Source organism: Eriocheir sinensis, chromosome 63, assembly GCF_024679095.1.
Source record: "Eriocheir sinensis breed Jianghai 21 chromosome 63, ASM2467909v1, whole genome shotgun sequence".
Taxonomy (NCBI): Eukaryota; Metazoa; Arthropoda; class Malacostraca; order Decapoda; family Varunidae; genus Eriocheir; species Eriocheir sinensis.
Window position 1 is genome coordinate 11082059 of NC_066571.1, and position 25000 is coordinate 11107058.

Below are 25000 nucleotides of genomic sequence, written 5' to 3' on the forward strand. Positions count from 1 at the left end.
ATGGAAGGAAGGAAGGAAGGATGGATGGAAGGAAGGAAGGAAGGAAGGAAGGAAGGATGGTAGGAAAGAAGGAAGGATGGATGATAGGAAGGAAGGAAGGAAGGAAGGATGGATGATATGAAGGAAGGATGGAAGGAAGGATGGTAGGAAAGAAGGAAGGAAGGATGGATGGAAGGAAGGAAGGAAGGAAGGATGGATGGTAGGAAGGAAGGAAGGAAGGAAAGAAGGAAGGAAGGAAAAGATTAGCAAAGATTTTCAGTTGTAAGGAATGTGATGCAAAAACTTTAAAATATTGATAAATTAAGAAAGAAAGGAAATAATGGAGGAGAATGAAATAGATACTTGAATACCGGACAGAGAGAGAGAGAGAGAGAGAGAATTTAGATAGATATAGATAGATAGTCTCTCTCTCTCTCTCTCTCTCTCTCTCTCTCTCTCTCTCTCTCTCTCTCTCTCTCTCCTGGGCCCTATGTAACTAGTCTCGAGGTCGTTGATAAAGAAATGTCAGACCCTTCTTATCACCTCTCCCTCACTTCTCTTATCTCCTTTTCCTACGGGTCTCTCTCTCTCTCTCTCTCTCTCTCTCTCTCTCTCTCTCTCTCTCTCTCGCTCTAGTATTATTAACCGATCTAATATGGTCCAAATACTTTTTAATTGGGTTCGTTTATACTATAGAAAGTTCGTAGCCTAAACTTTGGATTGGAGATGTGGAGTTTTTTTTTTTTTGTGTGTGTGTGTGTGTGTGTGTGTGTGTGGGAGGAGGAGGAGAAGAAGGAGGAGGAGGAAGAGAGGGAGAAGGAGAAATAGAAGGGGGAAGAATAGGAGTACAAAGAGGAAAAGTAGAGGAAGGAGGCAAAGAAAGAGAAGGAGGAGGAGGAGGAGAAGGAGAAGGAGGAGGAGGAAGAGAGGGAGAAGGAGAAATAGAAGGGGGAAGAATAGGAGTACAAAGAGGAAAAGTAGAGGAAGGAGGCAAAGAAAGAGAAGGAGGAGGAGGAGGAGAAGGAGAAGGAGAAGAAGGAGGAGGAGGAGGAGGAGCAGGAGTAGCAATTCTTCCTCATGACCTGTCTAGCAGCCACACTTTGGGTCCTATTGAGTCAGTAGTTCTCAGCGCCTTTCTTGGTGTCACGCGCTAAACGTAGATATTGAATGAATTTTACAAGCTCTATATTACCGTAGTCCAGAGGCTCTCAACCCATTCTCCCCCCCCACCCCCCACCCTTAGTTACAAGTGCCTACTCCCTTACATATCAATGGCATCTAAAGGAATCGAATAGCAAGGGAATAGAAGATCACGTAGCCATTTCAATTTCTTCCTTAAATTACGTAGTTACAGTGAATGATTTGTATTTCTGATTGCATACGTAATTCTTTCCTTAAATTACATGGTTATAGTGAATGATATGTATGTATTATAACACACATAGTCAGTGCTATGCGTAAAGATCGATGTAGATTCTTTTTCAAGCGTAAACTATTAGGCTATAAGTTGCATTTCATCATTATGCCCTTGTTCTACCCCTTGGCCTGTCTCCCATGCTTTAAAACTACTATGAGTCATGTTTTATTGATAAGAACATAAGAGCATAAGGGGTCTGCAAGAAGCCATTACCCCTTTACCATGCAGCTCCTGTGAACCTAACCCCACCTAGCATCACTATCCATAAATATTGATAACTGAAGGAGAACATTAGGGTCAGTATTGCCAGATGCTTCCACCCCTCATATAACTATTTCCAAAGGCCAAAGAGAAGATCAGTTGGCTATTAATGAGTGGTTTTTTTTTTTAAGGGGGGTCATGGTACAGAAGAGGGGGCAGCCTACCACCAGGGTCATAAAACTACCCGTGGAAATGCCCAGAACACCTACGAAAACCGTGTCAAATATGTGTTCTTGGTCGCCGTAGGGTTTAAAAATACGGGCCTATGGAGTCTGCAAGAGGCCAGTGTCCCTATACGAGGCAGCTCCCATGAACATCACTATCCATGAATATATCTGATCATAACACAGCCCTCCATCGCCCCGCCATAGTTGCCATGCCGCCCTTCGCCGGTTGAGAACCTCTGCCTCTTAGTAGCACAGCAATACAAACTTGAGTGCCTTTGTAGTATGCTCTCCTCTGCCCGCCCGTCCGTTGGTCCGTGAGGCGTGTCCGTGATGGTGTCCGCTTCTGCCCATGTGTCCGTGTCCGTCAAATATTGAACTGATGGGAGAAGGGAGTCGGGAAGCGTCTATTGGTCCCGCCACGGAAATGAATAAGGCAAAAACTACACATCTCGTCCCTATAAAATTACAACTCTGCTCAGATGTTCACGCGGTTGAGTTTAAGTGGATCTGGAGAAAGTATTACAGCTCTTCCCCTATAATATCACCCTGCCCAAAAATCCAGACAGTTGAACTTAACTTAAATGGATATGGAAGAAATTACAACACATCTCTCCCCTTTAATCTCGCTAAGTTTGAAAGTTCAGGCATTTGACCTTAAACAGATATGAAGGAAATGGCAACTCTTCCCTCCCCTTTAATATCATCACCCTGCTCAAAAGTTCAATCAGTTCACCTTAACTTGATATGAAGAAAATTACAATGATTCTCTTCTCTTTAATGTCAATAAGTCCAAACGTTCAGCCAGTTGAACTTACACTGAGAAAATGACAACACCTTTTTTCCCTTTAAATATATACGTTCGATATCACCCTACCCAAAAGTTCAGTCAGTTGAGCTTCATTAAACAGATCTGATCCTTGAATGAGCTTAGAATGAGAAGGCCAGCTCAAGTTGACTATCCGGGCGTGAATCCGTGGGTGAGGGAAGCAACGCACCCCCTGATGTATGTTCCCCGTTAGTTCGTCAGTCAGGTACACGCTAAATACTCCACCAAGGACACGGATACGAATACACGGACAGGAATCACGGACGAACGGATGTCTGGCCTTGCTCTATTAGTCCTCTTTGCTTTCCTCTTAATTTCTTTCTCTCTCTTTTAGGATTTTATGATGACCTTTCACCATGTTAATGACTTGTTGTTGTCCTGAAGGTGACTTTGAGCCTCGGAGGAGATGGCAGCTTTTTCACGCACCTCACCTCACGATTTGCTTTATCCTGACAGGTCTTTGCATGTGTGTAGGTAGGTATGTTTGTACGCATCGCTGTTTTATGTGGACGCATGTGTGTGTAAGGGAAGGGGAAGGTGCGTGCGTGGAGGCGTGGGGAGGAAGGGGCAGTAAGTGTGTGTGTGTTTTATTGCTTCCCGCTTGTCGGTATCCTGATGCTTCCACCTTTCACACCAAATATTTATAAAGGCTGAAAAGGAGAGTAATCAGGTTTTCATGAGTTTTTTTTCATGTTCATGGTACAGAAGAAGGGTCAAACTACCACCAGGGTCATTAAACTACCCCCTGGAAATCCCTTCAACTCCTACTAAACCCTTGTCAAATAGCCTATGTGTTTCTAGGTTCATGGTACAGAGGAAGGGTCAGACTACCACCAGGGTCATTAAACTACCCCTGGAAATCCCTTCAACTCCTACTAAACCCTTGTCAAATATGTGTTTCTACGTTCATGGTACAGAGGAAGGGTCAAACTACCACCAGGGTCATTAAACTACCCCTGGAAATCCCTTCAACTCCTACTAAACCCTTGTCAAATAGCCTATGTGTTTTTAGGTTCATGGTACAGAGGAAGGGTCAGACTACCACCAGGGTCATTAAACTACCCCTGGAAATCCCTTCAACTCCTACTAAACCCTTGTCAAATATGTGTTTCTAGGTTCATGGTACAGAAGAAGGGTCAAACTACCACCAGGGTCATTAAACTCCCCCTGGAAATCCCTTCAACTCCAACTAAAGCCTTGTCAAATATGTGTTTTTAGATTCATGGTACATAGGAAGGGTCAGACTACCATCAGGGTCATTAAACTACCCCCTGGCAATGCCCACAACTCCTACGAAAGCCTTGTAAAATATGTGCTTTTAGGTTCATGGTACAGAGGAAGGGTCAAACTACCACCAGGGTCATTAAACTACCCCCTAGCAATGCCCACAACTCCTACGAAAGCCTTGTCAAATATGTGCATTTAGGTTCATGGTACAGAGGAAGGGTCAAACTACCACCAGGGTCATTAAACTACCCTCTGGAAATGCCCACAACTCCTACTAAAGCCTTGTCAAATAAGTGCTTTTAGGTTCATGGTACAGAGGAAGGGTCAAACTACCACCAGGGTCATTAAACTACCTCTTGGAAATGCCCACAACTCCTACTAAAGCCTTGTCAAATATGTGCTTTTAGGTTCATGGTACAGAGGAAGGGTCAGACTACCACCAGGGTCATTAAACTACCCTCTGGAAATGCCCACAACTCCTACTAAAGCCTTGTCAAATAAGTGCTTTTAGGTTCATGGTACAGAGGAAGGGTCAGACTACCACCAGGGTCATTAAACTACCTCTTGAAAATGCCCACAACTCCTACGAAAGCCTTGTAAAATACGTGTTTCTAGGTTCTGGTACAGAGGAAAGTTCAAATTACCACCAGGGTCATTAAACTACCCTCTGGAAATGCCCAAAACTCCTCCTACGAAAGCCTTGTCAAATATGTTAGCTCGGCCGCCAAAGTGTTCAAGGTTACGGCCCTATAATGTTTGTTCGGCAGTTTGTACACACCATTCCATTTTGTACGCATATCAGAATGGGGGAAATACAACGTTACTACGAATTATATTTATTGAGCTGAGGGATGGGAGTAAATAATTGGTATCGGAATATAGTTTTGTGATCGTATTTTTTTTGTCTTGTTAATAGGGTTTTTTTTCATCAGCTCAACTATTTTTATTGAGTAGGTAGTTTTCTCTCTATCTATCTATTTATATCTATCCATCTATCATTACTGCTACTACTACTACTACAACTACTACTACTACTACTACTAACGCCACTACTGCTACTGTTACTGCTACCACTACTGCTACACTTGGAATGAGGCGAACACATCTGCTAGCGTCCCTTCCCGTGCCATAGCCTAGAACAGCCACGCCAGTCAACGTTCTGTGTAGTCTCGTTTTGCTGTCTGCCTTCCTCTGTCTCCTCGACTCCTGTTCGTCTCTCAGCGTGCGATGGCCGCCCCGTGAGCCTCTGTCAGCATGTCTGTGTCTGTGTCTGTGGTGGGGACATCTATACTCTGTTCACACGTTAATTTTGGTATATAAGTTCAGTCAGTGCCAACAGAGAAAGTCATAAGAGCCTCTGTGAGCATGTCTGTGGTTGTGGTGGTGGTGGGAAGGTGCATACTCCTTTCCACACAATCCCCCTCTGACATCAACCTTACTATACAATATTCCACCTCGGGGGACACCAAATTTGAAGAAACTTCAGGAAAATCTGGAAGCTCTGTTGAGTGCCCGCTCTCCAACATGTTTTGCCCAACCCCCGTCAGGTTGGCTGTAACCAGTCACCGTCAACAGAGCGACTATGCTCTTCCTGCAGCGTCTATAGAGAGGGACTTCTCACCTGATTTGTTGTCGCCTGAGGTGGAATAGACTATAACACAAGAGTTAAACAGCATCCTCATTCTTTCATTCTTTTAACAGCAACCGTAAGTCTTCCTTCTTCCTCCTGGATTCACTCACCCCTGCTATGTCCAACTTACTATTACAAGAGTTAAACAGTATCCTCATTCATTCATTTTAATGGTATACTCTGGTACCTTCCTCCCTCCTTCTGGATTATCTCCTAACTACGGCTTCAGTCTTTCAAGAGGGAAGTACCAAGACACTTCTAGAACAAAACTTAACCATTGACCTTCAACATCTTCTGTACTATTTTACTTATTATCCTTCAGCCTTTCTCCTGCCCAGTAAACACAATATAGCTCAAGATGGAGAGTGGAATCAACTATTTTCTTTTCCTTTGCCAATGCTATACACGAAGTAGGGACGAAGGTAGAGCTTAGTCGCCAAGTTAACGTGAACAGAGAATAGACACTGCCACATGCATGACCTCCTTGGTATTCTCGGGCACTGGCTAGGTTGGTCAGTCTGGCGGGGGTTGGGGAGCACTGGAGGAACAGACAGGTAGATCGGGCTGGGAGAACGCGCTAGATGGATAACCAGGACAGAGCAAAGCAGAGAAAGGGGAGAGGCTACACAGGGAGGAAGGAGAAGGAAATTAAGAAGCAGGAAGGAGGCAGAAAGTAAGAAGAGCAAACCAACTTCTCATGATTATAGCAGGAAGAGGAAGGCTTAGGCATCGGGGCAGTATTGGATTCTCACACCAGGCGATAACTTACGAACGCTCTCCAAGAAAACACAAAGCATGGAGCGACTAACAAGGGGCGAAGTGTCTGCTTGCCTGTATCTGTCTCCTGTCACGCACACACACACGAGAGTAATAAGCTTCCATGTATGGCTGTATTGGCGCATGTATCCCTCTACCACCACCACCGCCATCACCACCATCATCACCACCACCACCGCCATCACCACCATCATCACCACCACCACAGCCACGCTTCCACACGGCATTTACCACAAAAATAACTAAACATAAGCTCTATTTTGCTGTTCTTCACTCGCCATATATCAACAATAACAATAGCAAGGGTGAAACTAACAACAGGAACAAAGGAATAGAAGCCGACACTTACAAAAGAAAAAAAGATTAAAAAACAACAGCAACAATGACGACAATAGTAACAGGAATGATAACAACAACAACAACAACAATAACAACAACAACAACAATAGCACAATATTCTTCTTAAGCCAACATTTATTTTTAGAAGTTTTTTTTTTTTTTACGTACTTTGCAAAACACACACACACTCACACACACACACACACACACACACACACAAACAAACAAACAAACACACATACACTCACTTGCCACTCTCTTCCCGATACGTCTTAAAAATCGCATTCTCACCATTCAAAATTTATAAATATATCACCTTTTTATCATTTTTTTCATTATTATTCTAAGTGCCATTCACACACACACACACACACACACACACACATTTTCGTGGACTCCTGAATCTCGTCTCGTTCCTGTGTGTTTCTTGGTCTTGTTTGTGTTTGCGGGAGAGAGCGAGTGAGTGAGTGAGTGAGCGAGCGAGCGAGTATGGCGAGTCCAGAGTGATTCGCATACTCGTTCCTTCCTTGCTCTGGACGTGAAGAGTTCGTAGTGGTTGGTCCGTTTCAGTCTATACTTACTCTATGTCGCGTCTGTTTCATATCCCTTAACCTGTGACGACCTATAGTGATTGCAGTGATGTGTTTATGTACTGTTACCACTACTACTACTACTACAACCACCACTACTACTACTGCTGCTGCTGCTTGCTATCTGTCTGTCTATCTATCCATCTACTTCTCTTCCTCTTCGTCCTTTCCTTTATTTCCCTCCTCATTCTCCTCATCCTTCTCCTGTTCTTCGTTTTCATCCTACATTCATATTTTCATCACTTCTTCCTCTCCCACACTTTCTCTTTCTCTTATGCTCCTACTCTTGCTCCTCTCTATTCCTCTTCCTCCTTTCCTATAATTTCCTCTTTCTCTTCCTCTTCCTTTCGTCCTCCTTTCCTTTCTTATCCACTTCTTTCCCTCCCTTCCCGTTCTCCTATACTCTTGTTCATCTCTCCTTCTTCTCCTCTTCCTCCTCCCCGTGCCTCACCACGCACTAAGCCTCCCTGGGTCTTCTCAGGCGCCTTTGGGTGAAGTACCGAGGCGAGCGATGTGCGACCGTCGAGAGGGAGGACACGGCGCAGACTTCCCTCAAGAGTCGGGACGGAGGTTCGCGCAAGTCATCCCGCGCCTCCCGGGTGACCAAAGACCCCAACAGCCGCGACCAGCTCATCCCCCAGGTAAAGGCTTGACGCATAGGTGTTGTGGCTGGTGCGTTGCTTCCTGTAGGGTATTTAGTGCATAGAGTAGCACAGTAGTGTCTATAGAGCTGTCTGATCTTGCTTTTAGAGTTGACAGACTGTAGGTAGAGAGTAAAATAAAGCCTTACGTATTGTAGAGTCTATGTTTTGTATTGGTATTGTGTTTTCAGGGTTGTTGCTTGCGATATTTTAGCTACATATGGTTACCTGAGACTATAGAAAAAGGAGTATTAAAAGGTTTTCTAATTGTAGGTTTATGTAATGTAGAGTATGTTTTTTTTTATTGTTTTGATACTGTGTTTTCAGGGTTGTTGCTTGCGATATTTTAGCTACATATGGTTACCTGAGACTATAGAATAAGGAGTAATCAAAGGTTTTCTAATTGTAGGCTTACGTATTTTAGAGTATATGTTTTTTATTGTTTTGATACTGTGTTTTCAGGGTTGTTTTTGGCATACCTTAGCTACGCATGCTTACCCGACACTAGAGCAAGGAGTGATTAAAGGTTTTCCAAGCATAGTTTTTACATAATATCTTGCCTTTGAATTTTCAGGAATGTCTGTGATGTGTTAGCTGCTGAAAGATTATTGTCAGTATTATTTCACAGCCATTACGTTGAATCCCTCCAACATTTCCATATTATTTTTTTACTCAGAATATCTCGAGTTAACAGAATCAAGTCGTCTTTCAAACACACAGACGTATTTTTTGTTTGTATGGAAATCCTCAGTCGGTAGTTCGTTGATTCTCTGTCCAGTTCCATAATTCAGATAGTATTATTTTTAGTAGCCCATAGTTCATATATTTCTTTATTTTTAAGTCGGAGAAGATATCGAGGTCAAAGCGTTTAACCTGGTCGCAGCGGGGATCATGTTTCTTAATGGTCCCTCCAAGCGAGAAAAATGAGAAAAAATCACCCCTCACACAAACCATTTTATAATTTGTATCAAAGCATTTGTGATCAGATTATGTATCATCTATTGTGGGGGGTAAATATCATGGCACAAATTAACTTATCGTCATCCAACAGCAAAGATTCGCTTGTGCACAGAGGAACCCCTTAACTTATCGTCATCCAACAGCAAAGATTCGCTTGTGCACAGAGGAGCCCCTTAACTTATCGTCATCCAACAGCAAAGATTCGCTTGTGCACAGAGGAGCCCCTTAACTTATCATCATCCGACAGCAAAGATTCGCTTGTGCACAGAGGAGCCCCTTAACTTATCATCATCCGACAGCAAAGATTCGCTTGTGCACAGAGGAGCCCCTTAACTTATCATCATCCGACAGCAAAGATTCGCTTGTGCACAGAGGAGCCCCTTAACTTATCATCATCCAACAGCAAAGATTCGCTCGTGCACAGAGGAGCCCCTTAACTTATCGTCATCCAACAGCAAAGATTCGCTCGTGCACAGAGGAGCCCCTTAACTTATCGTCATCCAACAGCAAAGATTCGCTCGTGCACAGAGGAGCCCCTTAACTTATCATCATCCAACAGCAAAGATTCGCTCGTGCACAGAGGAGCCCCTTAACTTATCGTCATTCTGTCAGTTAAATTCCTTTATTCCACCACTCCACGATGTGCCCTCTACCAATGTGTGCTAAGAAATAGGCCCCACAGGCTTATGCTTTGAGATCTCGTCGCACGGAGTGAGCACCAAGAAAACCACACTTCAAGGGGCGTGCAGAGGAGAGGATCAAGAGGAATAGAGACTTGATTAGCCTAATAAACACAACGTAATCCAATTCGGGCCGTCGTTAAGGCAGACGCGGCGGGGCTAATTGGAAAGCCAGGCCAGCGGGGGGGAGGGTCGCGTCCGCCTCGAGTACGGCCGGGCTGAAGATGACAGACACGCTTTGATCACACCCGCCAGCGGCCGCCTCACGCTGTTTCCCCTTTGACGAGTCTGGGTCGGTATTTTCAGACGCTTCCACCTCTCATGTCACCTGTTTCCAAAGGACGAAAGAAGGATTAATTTGGTTCTCTGGAGTGTTTCTTCATATCCAAGGAACAGAAGAAGGGCCACACTACCACTAGGGCCATTAAACTACTCCTAGAAATGCCCCAAACACCTATGAAAGCCTTGTCAAATATGTGTACTGGGGCGCCAAAACGTTTCAGAATATGGGCCCTGGCACTTCAAGGCAAAGTCCCCCTGCCGTCCTGCTAATGGCCTTCACGAATAGGCTTGTGATCGCTGTGAGGTGATTACTCTATTGTTATAATTACATCAGTAAATACTACTACTCTATCTATCTATCTATCTATCTATCTCTGGTCTTCCTCTTCGTCCTTTCCATTCTGTTCCTCCTCCTCCTCCTCCTCCTCCTCAACCTGCTAATGAGCTTCACAAATAGGCTTGTGGTCGCTATGATGGGATTACCCTTGCGTTAGACTTAGATCAGTTAATACCAGGACAGTGACGGTTCTAAGGGGCGCTGTGTGAAGGGATGCGAACGCTGGTGCCGATTAACAATAGCGTACAAAAAATAAATCGGAGTTTTTCTTAACTAATACTTGGTTGTTGTTCTGTTTCCTTTGTTAACATCACTTGACCAATAGCTATGTCAAAGTGCCCGTGAGATGCATTTATGGGTTTGCTTGCCATGATAACTTAGTGTTGAATTAGGTTTAGGATCTTTAACCCGGTAGCAGCGACGGGCCAAATTTGTGGCTTCACCGTGTAGCAGCGACGGGCCAAATTTGTGGCTTCACCGTGTAGCAGCGACGGGCCAAATTTGTGGCTTCACCGTGTAGCAGCGACGGGCCAAATTTGTGGCTTCACCGTGTAGCAGCGACGGGCCATATTTGTGGCTTCACCGTGTAGCAGCGACGGGCCAAATTTGTGGCTGCACCGTGTAGCAGCGACGGGCCAAATTTGTGGCTTCACCGTGTAGCAGTGACGGGCCAAATTTGTGGCTTCACCATGTAGCAGCGACGGGCCAAATTTGTGGCTTCACCGTGTAGCAGCGACGGGCCATATTTGTGGCTTCACCTTGTAGCAGCGACAGGCCAAATTTGTGGCTTCACCGTGTAGCAGCGACGGGCCAAATTTGTGGCTTCACCGTGTAGCAGCGACAGGCCAAATTTGTGGCTTCACCGTGTAGCAGCGACGGGCCAAATTTGTGGCCTCACCGTGTAGCAGCAACGGGCCAAATTTGTGGCCTCACCGTGCAGCAGCGACGGGCCAAATTTGTGGCTTCACCGTGTAGCAGCGACGGGCCAAATTTGTGCCATGAAGTATACCCCCCAAAATAGATGATACATAATCTGATCAGAAATGCTTTGATATATATTATGAAATGGTTTTTGTGAGGGGTAATTTTTTCTCATTTTTCTCGCTTGGAGGGACCATTAAGAAACATGATCCCTGCTGCTACTGGGTTAAGGTTTCGTTTAATGTAATGTTATATCAAAGAGCTTTATTTTAGGTGTTTGTGAGTACTTAGTGTTGATTTAGGCTTAGGATCTTTAAGGTTTCGTTTAAGCTAATGTTATATCAGAGAGCTTTATTTTAGGTGTTTGCGAGTACTTACTAATGTTGATTTCTGTACTTCGTGTAGATTAAGGATTAGTGTTTTTTTTTTTTTTTTTTTTTTTTTTCCAAAATGTTATACGGATAGGTTATTTAGTTGTATTTCTCGAGCATTTCTTTATTTTAATCTTAATTAACATATGCCTTCTTATGTAGAGGGAGAATATATCATAATCATTTCCTAATAGTTTTTTCTTGCAGATGATAGACACAGTACCACAAATTATGTACAATCCACAATCACACCTTGACACACACACACGCACACACACACACACACACACACACACACACACACACCATATATAACAGAGATGAGTAACGTTTCTTCCTTATATTCAACGAGACCCAACAGAGCGCCGCTACCCAAGACGCCAATGACATCACAAGCCTTTATCAGAGCAAGCTTTCCCTTGTGCCGCCCCCACCCTCGCCCCAGGCAGGTGTTTGACCCGTGTTGACCCTTGACCTCTACTGACCAGCTCATGACCCCGCAGCTGTGTCGTGGTGGCGGTGTGGTAGGTGTCGGCGAGGCGCTAAGTCGCGTCTGGTCAGGTCAGGTCGGAGAGGGAGATGGAGTCGCCCCTTTGATGAGGTTTTCACGGCCGCTCAAAGAGTTTTATTTGTGGCTTTCCGAGAGTCAAGAGCGGCTGTTAGTGAGGTGTGTTCATCAGTTTGTACGTAATGTTCCAGTTAGTACGCTTATATCAGGGAAAATAACTCTGTACTCTTGCAAACTCAACCCTAAAATATCACAAGGCCCCGAGCGTCCCCGAGGAGGTGCCAGCAATACGTTATGCGAGGTGTCCATCCACTGGCTCGTGCTGGCGTGGCAAGAGTTATCGTGGTAATCTGACGTTCTTAACTTGTCTATACAGTCGTCCCTCAAATAGTACGGTTACCAGTAGTTCGATTTTGGTTTGATGTGGATTTTCATAGAAGATTTTTAAGTTTTTTTAAATATCCCATTGAGCAGGAAATTTAAAAATCCTAAAAGATCTTCCATGACAATCCGTATAAAACTGAAACTGAACTATTGGAAACTGTACTGTTTGAAGGACGACTGTATTGCTTTTTTATCTCACAGCGAAGGAAAAGTTAGATTCTGCTTGTAATGTTTTTTTATCAGGAATTGTGGTTTGAGATGTAATGGTTGCTTAAGAGCCTTTCTTCTGCTGTATTTTATCCATGTATCTTACGAAAAAGGAATAGTTGGAATAAATTGCTTGTAAGGTAAGAGGTTCTATAAATAAGTGTCGTCTTGTTTTGTACAGGTGTGGCTTGAGACATTACGATCATCTATAACCAAATTCAAAACCTTGTTGCAGTATATCACATTATAGCTAATATATATATGAGCCAACAGCAGTATTCCCACTTGTAATAATAACGTAACTCAGCCTTGCGGTACTAAAGAGCTTAACAGAGCTGAGGCATATTAGTTAACTCCTGTCAAAATAAGGATTGTTTATTTGCATATATTTTGACAGTGGGTCCCTTTTGTATCTCAGCTCCACGGTAGTTTTTTCCCCTGATACGAATACTAATTGGAAAGCTGCGTACAAGTTGGCAAACACCCTATAATACGAGATCTGAAGGTCTTACTTAGTTCATAGTGGAGTCTGAGTGCTTATAACACCTTAAAGGGAGTCTTCACAAGTGGAGAAGAGGATCGACACCCACACCACCCCCACCGCTTGCCGTGACACCCCTCCCCCTCGCCCCCCATCACACAGACACACACTCAACCCCTTCCCTCCCCCTAACCTAACTTAACCTTCCCTCCCTCCCTCCCTACCCTTCGATTCTAAAGCACCAGATAAACTCACACACCATCACCTCCTTCCAGCATTCCACCTTTGTTTTAAATGACACCTGTATTGATGTAACATACAGTAAACAAAACACCTGAGTGGCATATTTGTGTACATAGTAAACAGGACCTGCAGTTGTTATTATGAAGACATCCTCGCCGCCGCGGAAAAGTGAGAGACGGGAAGGAACTGTGTCTATGGAGTTTTGTTTTGTTTCTATGTAGAGATGTGTGTCTGTGTGTCTGTGTGTGTGTGTGTGTGTGTGTGAATCGTCCATCTCGTCTTTCCCTCTTCTATCCTCTTCTCTTTTATCTCTTCTCCTCGCCGCCGCCATGTCACTCTGATTAATAAAAGGAAAACTGAGAGATTTGGAGACAGTGAATTTGTGGAGTTTTGTTTCTATGTAGAGATGTGTGACTGTGTGTGTGTGTGTGTGTGTGTGTGTGTGTGTGTGTGTGTGAATCGTCCATCTCGTCTTTCCCTCTTCTATCCTCTTCTCTTTTATCTCTTCTCCTCGCCGCCGCCATGTCGCTCTGATTAATAAAAGGAAAACTGAGAGATTTGGAGACACTGAATTTGTGGAGTTTTGTTTCTACCGTTGTTACACTTGTTATACATATATTTCCTTTAGTGATGTGTGTGTCTGTGAATCGTCACCTTATTTTGTCTCTCCCTTTCCTCCTCTCCTGCCTTCTCTTCTCTTCTCGTCCACGCCACCTCGGTTTTAACAGGAAACATCAAAGATATCGATTAGTTTTTTTGGGGGGGAATCGTTGTTTTTGTTTATTTAGTGAGTCATTTTAACTCTTGTCTCCTCTCCTTTCTTCTATTTTTCCTTCTCTTTTCTTCTTTTCTGCCACGCCAGCGGAAAATTCGTTCAAAGCTATCTTGATTTTTTTCAGTATCATTGTTTTCGTTTATATGGTGAGTCGCTCTACCTCCTATCTCCCTCTTATCTCCTTTTATATACTCCTATCCTCTGCTGTTCTCTCTCTCTCTCTCTCTCTCTCTCTCTCTCTCTCTCTCTCTCTCTCTCTCTCTCTCTCTCTCTCTCTCTCTCTCTCTCTCTCTCTCTCTCTAACCATCTACCTATGTGTCTATGTATCTCCTTCCTTATCTATCTACCTACATTTCTCTTTCCTTATCTATCTTCATCTCTATCTATCTATCTGTCTATCTCTCCTTACTTAGCCACTTCCAAGCCATAAGTTAATTGCAGCACAGTTCTACATATCTATCTATCTATCTATCTATCTATCTATCTATCTATCCTTACTTAGCCACTTCCAAGCCTAAATTAATAGCAGGGCAGTTCTACACATCCCTCTATCTATCTATCTATCTATCTATCCTTACTTAGCCACTTCCAAGCCTAAATTAATAGCAGGGCAGTTCTTCACATCTATCTATCTATCTATCTATCCTTACTTAGCCACTTCCAAGCCATAAATTAATAGCAGGGCAGTTCTACACAACTATCTTTCTATCTATCTATCTATCTATCTCTCCTTACTTAGCCACTTCCAAGCCATAAATTAATAGCAGCACAGTTCTACATACGTGCTTTCATTGTGCGTGCTAAAAGTATCTCATTTCAAAAGTTCCCACACTTGCTGTAAATTATGACGAAGTCCCCGCTGCCAGAATGAATGGTGGTCCGACCCGCAAAATTTGATGACTTCTTCCTCCGTCATCGCTGTGATAGTGGTCAAAGCAGACTCATGTGAATTACTTTATGAATGACCGTAATGAGAGAGAGAGAGAGAGAGAGAGAGAGAGAGAGAGAGAGAGAGAGTAGCCATAACAGTAAAAGTTAAAACAGAAGCACAAAATGGGAAGAAATGGGAGAGAGAGAGAGAGAGAGAGAGAGAGAGAGAGAGAGAGAGAGAGAAAGAGAGAGAGAGAAGGGTGTGTGATGCAGGCCTCTTTAAGTCAGCCTTGCCACCTAGCGGGGAGTGACGCAACTATAAACTTGGCTCGTTCAGGTGGAAGACGAAAAAAAATTAAGAACTTGCAAGCAAAAGGAAAGAAATGTATATTAACTTTATGAAGCAAGTAACAGTTTTGGTTTGAAGTGCATCGAATTTTGCTGGATTTTGCCTACTCCGGGGCAAGTGAGGAAGGGTAAACTACAATATAACCAATGTTTTTCATGGCTTTGTTTATTAACTCGAAATATGTCATGATGTACACGTGATCAGGCCATTCCATCTACATACATAGGGTCCTCGGGGATATATTTATTTAATCTATTTTTGGTTGGCAAGTGAGGGAGGGTAAACTACATTATAATCAACGTTTTTCACGGCTTTTTTATTAACTCGAAATATGTCATGACGTACAAGTGATCAGGCCATTCCATCTACGTACATAGGGTCCTCGGGGATATATTTATTTAATCTATTTTTGGTTGGCAAGTGAGGAAAGCGAAACTACATTATCCTAACGTTTTTTCCGCTTTCTTTTTTATAAATCGAAATCCGTAAGTATCCACACTCGATGAGGTCATGCCATCTACATAGGTTTCTCGGAGAATATTTTTTTTCTCTGGAAATGGAAAAGAGCAGCAATATTATTGGGGTGTTTTCACGCTGTTATCTCTCTCTGTGCAGCTCATATACCACACAGCCCAGCACTGCTCCATTTTGGGAACTTTATGTTTTGGTCCTGAGTGCTTAGTATAATTTTGCTTTGAAAGTAAGAGAAGCAATGTTATCGATTTTTTTCTCTTATCTCTCTCTGCAGCTCATATACCACGCTGGCCAGTGCTCCATTTTGGGAATTCTATGTTTTGTTCCTGAGTGCTTAATACAAACCCATTTTTTCCCTCTTATTTCCTTTTTGTCTGCGAGATGATTAATTCTACCGTTTCACGAGACCCAACAGAGCGCTGCCTTACCCCTACAGGAAGCGCCTGACGCTTCATCACTCTGTCAGAGCAAGCTTTCTCTTGTGCAGCTCCCCCCCTCGCCCCAGCCAGGTGTATGTATGACCTTTATTGACGCCATCAACACCTGTGGATAGCCCGAACTCTCTCTCTTTTCCTAATCTTTCTGATATGACTTAACCTAACCCAGCATTATCTAAACCACTATAAGCTCTATCAACCTTGTCTCATGCCTTCCTAACCTAGCTCAACCTAACCTAACACCCATTACCTAAGCCAATATAAGCTCAATCAATATCATCTGCTCTGGATACCTTGTCTTATTATGCCTTTCTAACCTAACCTAACTTAACCTAACCCAACCCAGCAATACCTAAGCCAATATAAGCTCAATCAATATCATCTGCTCTGGATACCTTGTCTTATCATGCCTTTCTAACCTAACTTAACCTAACCCAGCAATACCTTAGCCACTGTAAGCTCTTTCGGTATCATCTGCTCTGGATACCTTGTCTTATTATGCCTTTCTAACTTAACTTAACCTAACCCAGCAATACCTTAGCCACTGTAAGCTCTTTCGGTACCCCCTCCCAAACACTCCTCATCACCCATTCTCTCTCCTTAGTCCGTTTGCCTTCCTCCTCTCCCTCCTTCTCTCCGCTTTCCTTCCCTCCTTTCCCTTCCTCCCCTTTCTCGTATAATTTTTTCCTTTCCCATTTGATCTTTTCCTCTCCTGATTTCTTATACAATCTCTCTCTCTCTCTCTCTCTCTCTCTCTCTCTCTCTCTCTCTCTCTCTCTCTCTCTCTCTCTCTCTCTCTCTCTCTCTCTCTCTCTCTCTCTCTCTCTCTCTCTCTCTCTCTCTCTCTCTCTCTCTCTCTCTCTCTCTCTCTCTCCCAACCTTTCTCTCACCTTTTTCCCTCGCTCTCTTTCCCTCCCTCCCTCCTTACCTCCCTCCCTCCCTCCCTCCCTCTTTCTCTCCACTGATTGGCATTCTTCCCTTCGTGATATGTGTCTCCTCCTCCTCCTCCTCCTCCTCCTCCTCCTCCTCCTCCTCTTCCGGCAATGATACGTTTTTCTTCTCACTTAATTGGAACTCGTGTGTGTGTGTGTGTGTGTGTTTGTGTGTGTGTGTGTGTGTGTGTGCTTTCTCGTCTGTATATTTATGTAAGTGTTGGCATCTGTAAATACGTCTTTTTTTTTCATTTGTGATTATTTAAACAAAGTGATTTAATTATTATTATGCACTGTGGAAACCCAATTATGAGTGCTCTCTCTCTCTCTCTCTCTCTCTCTCTCTCTCTCTCTCTCTCTCTCTCTCTCTCTCTCTCTCTCTCTCTCTCTCTCTCTCTCTCTCTCTCTCTCTCTACCTATATATATGTTTATCTCTTTATTCTTCTATCTAATAATTTTAATCCCTATCTATATAGCTATCCATCCATTATTTTTTCTCTGTATTTCTGTCTATATATACCTGTATTTCTCTTTATTTTTCCCTCTATCCATCTATTTATCTTCCTTTCAATCTATCAATTTATCATTTTTTCTATCTATCTCTGTCTCCGTGTTGTACAGCTGTGTGAGTGTGGCTTGGGAATCTTCTTCGTCTTGATGTTTGCCTCAAAAGCTGTTCTGTTTTGCTGTCTCTGCTTCGGTCACAAAGGATGTACATTCAGTATAGAGGGACAGGGATTCTATTCTTGTTGTGTTATCTCTCTCTCTCTCTGTTTTAGCTGTTTCCCCAGACACAAGGATACACACACACCAGTTCGCTTATGTTAATAGTTGCTGGTTAGATCATTCGCTTCTTTCATCATAAATATCAATACTTGTTGTGTTCTCTCTCTCTCTCTCTCTCTCTCTCTCTCTCTCTCTCTCTCTCTCTCTCTCTCTCTCTCTCTCTCGCTATCTATGTATCTATATCTCAGAACACATTCTCTTCACGTTCAGGGGTAGTGCAAAACTCTACGGTAAAATTTTGCCAGATTTCATTAATCTGGAAACTATATAGTATATACCCCATAGATAGACTCGTTCTCGCTCTCTATCTGTCTATCTATCTATCTATATATCTGTCTATCTATCTATCTATCTATCACACACACACACACACACACACACACACACACACACTCACTCACTCACTCAAGACCCTGGGCGCCTCACAGTCACGCCACCCTCCGCCTGGCCAGCCTCCCTTCCCACACTCCTCCTCCAGGGACTCTCTGCATGGACTGTGACGTGACGGTGTTGTTGGTGTTTCTCTCTCTCTCTCTCTCTCTCTCTCTCTCTCTCTCTCTCTCTCTCTCTCTCTCTCTCTCTCACTTGTTTGGTGTTGCTGTAAACCGTCCATTCGCTGCTTCTGTGAATATAAACTCCCTCATTTACCACCTCTGTAAACTATATAAAGTATAACTAATAAAATAATAATATAAATAATAATAATGGTAATAATAATGTTAATTCTAGTGTTTATAATAAGAATGAAAGTAATTATTATATTGTATTATTATTATTATTATTATTTGTATTAATACTATTATTATTATAAAAATATTGATAATAATAGTAATAACAGCAAGCATTTTTCACATATATAAACTCTAGGTACATAACTCTTCAAGTTGAGTGAGAGTAGTTTCCGATGTGTTTCATTATGTATCACGCTGGAGCCGAGTGTTGTGCTCACCCCAGCAGCCCGTCACTGCCTAGGTGTAGTTGAGGCTTGGGTTATTGCAGGCACCAATGACCATCACTCTCACCACAGTTTTCTCAGCTCTGCTAGACTCATGGCTGTATATTTGTTTGTACAAAAAGTAATGTTTATTTTAATAAATCTCATTCACTGGAGCATTAGAAAAGGCTGAAGTTATATTTAGTGTGTGTGTGTGTGTGAGAGAGAGAGAGAGAGAGAGAGTCACAGCTGCCATGGCTGGGGGAGCATCAGGGGGCAGGTGTGGTAAGGTGAGTTGCCTGCCACCGTCACGCAGGGAGTACATTGTTGTGGTGAAAGTCCTTCGTGTTTGTGTCAATATTTTGTTCCTCTGTTGAATGAATGTGTCCACAAGTCTTGTTGTTGTGTGTGATTTCTCTCTCTCTCTCTCCTTGGCGTGATGAACGTTTCTGAAAATGTTAGCCTGACAGGAGTACTAATCTCTCTGATGAAAGTTTGACTTATTCTTGTTCCTCCCGCTGGTGACCAGAGTCCAGGAATGGCGGTGTCTGTTACTGTTTTGTCGTGGGTGACTTTGTCTCTTACTTGGAGTGGCGAATGTTTCTGGAAATGCTAATATCTCGTGACTTGCTTTTTTCTTGCTCCACTGAATGATTTTTTTGTAGACTTGAAGTGTGTGAGTCAGTGCATGTGGCCCAGAGTTTTGTCACTATTATAAGTGTCGGCATTTGTTTTGATCACTATTTGCAGTTTTAGGAATTTTATTCCTTGCACAATTTTAGGAATCTTTGTGTGCATTGTTTTAGATGAATCATTTATGTACATGTATCTAGGGTTCATCCTTCTCCAAAGTTACATACAAAGATATAACTTTTTGCCCTTGGAGAAGTAATACTTGCTCTCAGCTTTAGACAGCTCCTTTTTGTCCACCTGTGTGAGGGCTCATTCTTCATAGAGTTTGGAGTGTTAATACAACCTTTCTACCCCCGGAGAAGCGACACACGCTCACAAGCACCACCACAAAGACTGCACACACGGGCTGTCACTGCCTAACATAGCGATGCATTTTGTCGCCGGCACCAACACAGCTCTGCCTTACCCCCACAGGAAGAGACTGACACTTGGTCGATATATCAGAGCAAGCTTTCCCTTGTGCCGCCCCCACCCTCGCCCCAGGCAGGTGTATGACCCATGTTGACCCTTGACCTCTTTTATGATCTCTGAGGCTGTTCTGGCTGCTGCCTGGCCCTAGGGAATAATGCAGTAGTTCTGTTCGTCGTCACCGCCAGACGCAGCACCCAGGACACGCCCGTCACTATAGCCTCTAGCTGAGTCACACTTCCCAAGGTCTTAATTTGGCTTTCTCTCTCTCTGCTTTCCCTTACAAGCTGTTTGCTCTCAACAGTAGTACAAGTGGCATTTATCTGCCCTTGTTTTCTCTTATTGTTTCCATCTCCTCTCCTTCTCATGACACTTTTAGAATCCTTGTTTTAGTTGTTCAAAATAGAAGTTTTAATTTCTCCACCCACCATCATGTGATGAGTCTTCTCGAGTGAGTCAGTGGTTGACTAACTTCTGATAAAAGGCTTTTTTCTATGCTCTGGAAGAAGAGTTTGCCTTAGGCATGTCAAGATATGTTTCAATATTTACTACCATCCACATGTAGGACAAAGTAGGAAAAGTGGTAGAATATTTGCATTATGAATTGTTGTTCATTTAGTCAGTTGTTTATATGTACCCAGTAGCTCAGGAAGGTTATCACTGTTGTTAGGGAGGATAGAGACAGATGGAGAGAGAGGCAGCTGAAGTTGAGACCCCTAGCATCCACATAGTCAGTGTTGGAAAGGTTTACTCAGCTCTGAGGTGCTTGCACACCCTCCCATGCAGCGTTCTCACATCCCCGTCACCTCCCCTCCCTAACCCTCCCTGAGATTCACCCCTGAGTCTTTTGCAGGTGAGAGCAGGGTCAGGTGTTGTGTTAGAGGGGAGGGAGAGAGAGGCGTAACAGTGTAGTAGATCCCTTCCCAACAGAGTGCTGCCTTACCCCTGCAGGAAGAAACTGACTCTTCGTCGCTTTATCAGAGCAAGCTTTCTCTAGTGCCGCCCCCACCCTCGCCCCAGGCAGGTGTTTGACCCCTCTCGACCTCTGACCTCTGACTCCCTCCCCTTTCCCCTTGAAGCAAACCTTAACTTGATGGCTGTGGTTCTTGTGGGAGCAGGTGCTGTGTGCTGGTCAGATGGGTCAGTGGTGTGACCTCAGGAATGGGGAGACGTTTACCTGTGAGTGTGAGTGTGGGTCTGTGCTGGAGGTGATGAATGCCTGACACAAGTGATGCCTTGGCGTGGCTACAGGGCTGTGTGTGAGGGGGCAAGAGAAGGGGAACACAATGCCTATTTCGAATATATAAATCAGGGCTTGTTTTCCATATGAATTTGATATTGTAAGACCCAAGTGACTTCTGCAAGGCCCTAGACTCCTCCTCCTCCTCCCCCTCAACACTCTCGTAGCTACACCATTTTGTAATGGACCGATGTGGACGATGAGGGGGAAAGGAATTACTGACATGCCGGAGATCCTCTGTGGACTGGACCTTTTCATTTGCTGACCCTTAGCTGTGACAGGGAACAGGAACCAAATCTGACGATGGTATAAATGTGTGTGTGTGTGTGTGTATATGTGTGTGTGTGTGTGTATGTGTGTATATGTGTGTGTGTGTGTGTGTGTGTGTGTTCAGGGTCTGGAATTCACTACAGTCTTAAGCTCTAGTGGTGAGTGTGGGCGGATCCGTTCTTCCTTGTGTCTGTTCGTGGCAGTGTCCCCACACCTATAAACACAGGAATGAAAAGAAGTGTGTACTCGTATCACCCTCGTCCTTTACTACATATGAATGTCTTTTCAAAGTTTAATTTGATTAGTTGCTTGACATATAATCATATATGATAATTTAAGAGCATAAAATGTATCAATACTTCATTGTTTTGTCAGCTACAGACATAGATGATAATCAGCTGAGTGTTCTTACATGTCACCTCATCCTAGAGTATCAAAGCAAACATTAGGAGAGAAAATAAAGAGAGGGAATAACCAAAACAATTTATGAACATATATGTATTAATTAATGCCTTTACATAATGAATATAATCAATTATTCTTATAATTCGTCCATTCATTATAGGTTTGATTACCAGGGAGAGGGAGAGGGAGACAGAAAGATCAGTGTAGCATAAAAACATAAAGTGTGTCGGTGATTTTCTTGACCTGAAGCACGAAAAGTAATCCAGTCCAGCGCAGGGCATCAGTTCATTCTAGGTGTGACTGTTAGGGAGAGGGAGAGGAAGCACTGTCTCTTTACGGAACCCAACAGAACCTTATACTCCTACAGGAAGAGACTGACACTTCGTCGCTTTATCACAGCAAGCTTTCCCTTGTGCCGCCCCCACCCTCGCCCCAGGCAGGTGTATAACCCGTGTTGACCCTTGACCCTTAGACACACTCACTCGTGGCCCTCCAGCTGTCCCCTCGAGGCAGCAGGGTGTGTGCTTAGTGCCGCCTCTGTCACGACTAGAGAGAGATTACTTACTTCCATATGAGAAACAGGGACATCAGGGCGTGTGTGGCTGTTCATACACATCATTCCACTGGGCACTCGTCAGGGCAAAGCTACCCCGGAAAAGTAAGCTGAGGGGGAAGATGAAACTTCGTCAAAATAAAAGTTGATCATTATTTTGACAATGGTGCTTTTGTTTCTTCCTCAGCTTAGTTTTTCAGAGTAACTTTTTTCCAGCTACGAACACTGATTTCAAGTGTGAATTTACGAACGTACTGTAAACTGCATCCAGCTCCAGCAGAAACAGTGGCATAGCTAAGGGAAAGCCTGAGGGAAGAGTTAGATTGCCTCATATAAGAATTGAAAGAAAATGTAATATCTGTATGTACAAATTGACACACTGAATCATTATATATGAACATCGAACCCGTCATTAAAAAAAAACTTGGACCTCTTCATTAGCTTTGCCAGTGAACAGGAATTTATCCACCAAAAAGTCATATCCTAGCCCATGTCTTATACTGGATTTGTCTGGTAAATAAATTCCTTCAATCAGGTTTCAATGCGTCATAGAACAGAGGCTACACAAGAGCATTGAGAACACACGCTGCTTCACGCCACCCCCCCGTCCCCTTCCCTTCTGTTTGATTATTCTTGTTATTCCTGGATCTCTCTTGGTGTTCCTGTACGTGTCCGACTGTTCCATATAGTCACTCCCCCCTTGAAAATGTTAACTCCCTCCCCTCCCCCAGCCCCATTCCTTCCTTCCCCCCCTCCACTACGGCGCCAAGTACCACAGCGCCGCCTTACATACTCTTGAGCATTTTTCGCTGTATCCTCTGTTATGGAAATGATGTACTCCGCCTTAGTATAAACATCCGCCCTCCTCCTCCTCTTCCCACTCATCCCTTCATTAAGTCACCACCGATGTTTCTGTACAGGGCTCCCATTGACTGGTTGGTGTTCGGTGTTGATTTTTTTTTTTTTTTTTTCCCCCCCCCCATATATAAGACTCGTACCCAAGGTGTAAAGTCCCAGAATGACAGCACCCTCACGCAGGAAGGAGTGTGGTGTTAAGCTTAGAGAGTTAAGCTTATGAACACACGTGGTTGTCCCTGTTCTGCGAGTTAAAATCTGTCGCCTGAGAACAAATCCCTCCCATAACTTTATTTTTACGTGTTATATTTCTTTGAATGCCGAAAACTTCCAGTCCTGTACATTTTTTGCCTTTTATTATCACCTTTATTATTGTTATTACTTTATTATTATCAAGTCATTCCTGTTCCTGTCCTCAGCACCCCTGTGTATGTATGTATATTTTTTTGACCAAGAGACGGACTAAAGGAAACACGCACAGACACAGACACGGACACGCACACGGCTGGACACGTCTACACTCTCACTCGGCTCACGCGCCACCACTGGGCATCAAGTCTTCCATTCACAGCCTTCCTGCCACATGCTCCTCACATTGACGTCAAATAAGCCCGGCCCACGTCAGCTCAGTCCAATACAATTAATTTTTTGCCTCGCCCAGCATCCGCCATTCACATAAAGCCTCAGTTGGGAAGGTGAGGTGTGGCTTGACCAGTGCTGTTCACTCAGTGCAGGAGAGGCGGGGCGTGTTTGCCGGGTTACTGGGAGGAGCGTGTGGTTGTGGTTCATGTTAGCTGTGTGTTGCTTTCACTCACCTGTGCAGGAGGAAGAAAAATATTGAAAAAACAATTCATGCTAGGACGCTGGGTTTGTTTCTTCTGTGTCTGAGTCTGCTTTTTGTGTCCTCGGTTCCTGCTGCTTCTCTGGCTCAGTTATGTTATTGTTATTACCGTTATCAAGGTCCATAGCCAGGGGCTTACTATGGGGGCTTAGTCCCCTGAATAACTCATTATTCCCCACAGAATTTCTTCACTGAAAAGCAACATGAATGTTTGAATGTGTTATTACAGTAAAAGATCCGTAGAAAGGAAATTATTAAAAATTATTTCCCCTTATGATTAAAAACAGCCCCACTGAATTTTAAATCCTGGCTACGGGCCTTCCATTATTGTTATCAGTATTACTAATATTATTATTGTTACTGTCTTCATTATTATTCCTATTATTATTATCATTATCATTATTGTTATTATTATTATTATTGGCATTGTCAGTGTTATTGTTACTGTCTTCATTATTATTCCTATTATTATTATCATTATCATTATTGCTATTATTATTATTATTATTATTGGCATTGTCAGTGTTATTGTTACTGTCTTCATTATTATTCCTATTATTATTATCATTATCATTATTGTTACTATTATTATTATTGGCATTGTCAGTGTCATTGTTACTGTCTTCATTATTATTCCTATTATTATTATCATTATCATTATTGTTATTATTATTATTATTGGCATTGTCAGTGTCATTGCAGGAGTCTTCAGCTTGTCTGGCGTCCTGTGTCGTGGGTGTCCGTCAGTGTTGTCAGCGGAATGATTGATGGCTTGTCAGGAGTTGATTACTGTTACCTTCATACAGTACTTACTCTTAGTGGTCCTGATGGTAGTATTGTTGTTGTTGTTATGATCATTATTATTATTATTATCATTATTATTATTATTACTATTATTATTATTATTATTATTATTATTATTATTATTATTATACAATTGTTATTATTCA

At 43.2% G+C, this 25000-nt stretch overlaps 2 protein-coding genes across 5 annotated transcripts in view; one reads left to right on the forward strand and one right to left on the reverse strand.

Annotated features, from left to right (window-relative positions):
- The window catches only part of LOC126987036 (uncharacterized), a 107181-nt gene that overhangs the window by 73095 nt on the left and 9086 nt on the right, over positions 1 to 25000 (forward strand). For 3 of the 4 annotated variants that reach the window (XM_050843685.1, XM_050843686.1, XM_050843688.1), the window contains exons 5-6: positions 3107 to 3124; positions 7695 to 7854. In XM_050843685.1, coding sequence (XP_050699642.1) covers positions 3107 to 3124; positions 7695 to 7854 — 178 coding nt within the window. The remainder of the gene's footprint in view (positions 1 to 3106; positions 3125 to 7694; positions 7855 to 25000) is intronic. The other variant, XM_050843687.1, reaches the window with a different exon arrangement.
- The window catches only part of LOC126987037 (probable cytochrome P450 CYP44), a 24685-nt gene continuing 23575 nt past the window's right edge, over positions 23891 to 25000 (reverse strand). Inside the window, exon 12 of the mRNA XM_050843691.1 lies at positions 23891 to 24024. The gene's annotated coding sequence lies outside the window, so the exon portion shown is untranslated. The remainder of the gene's footprint in view (positions 24025 to 25000) is intronic.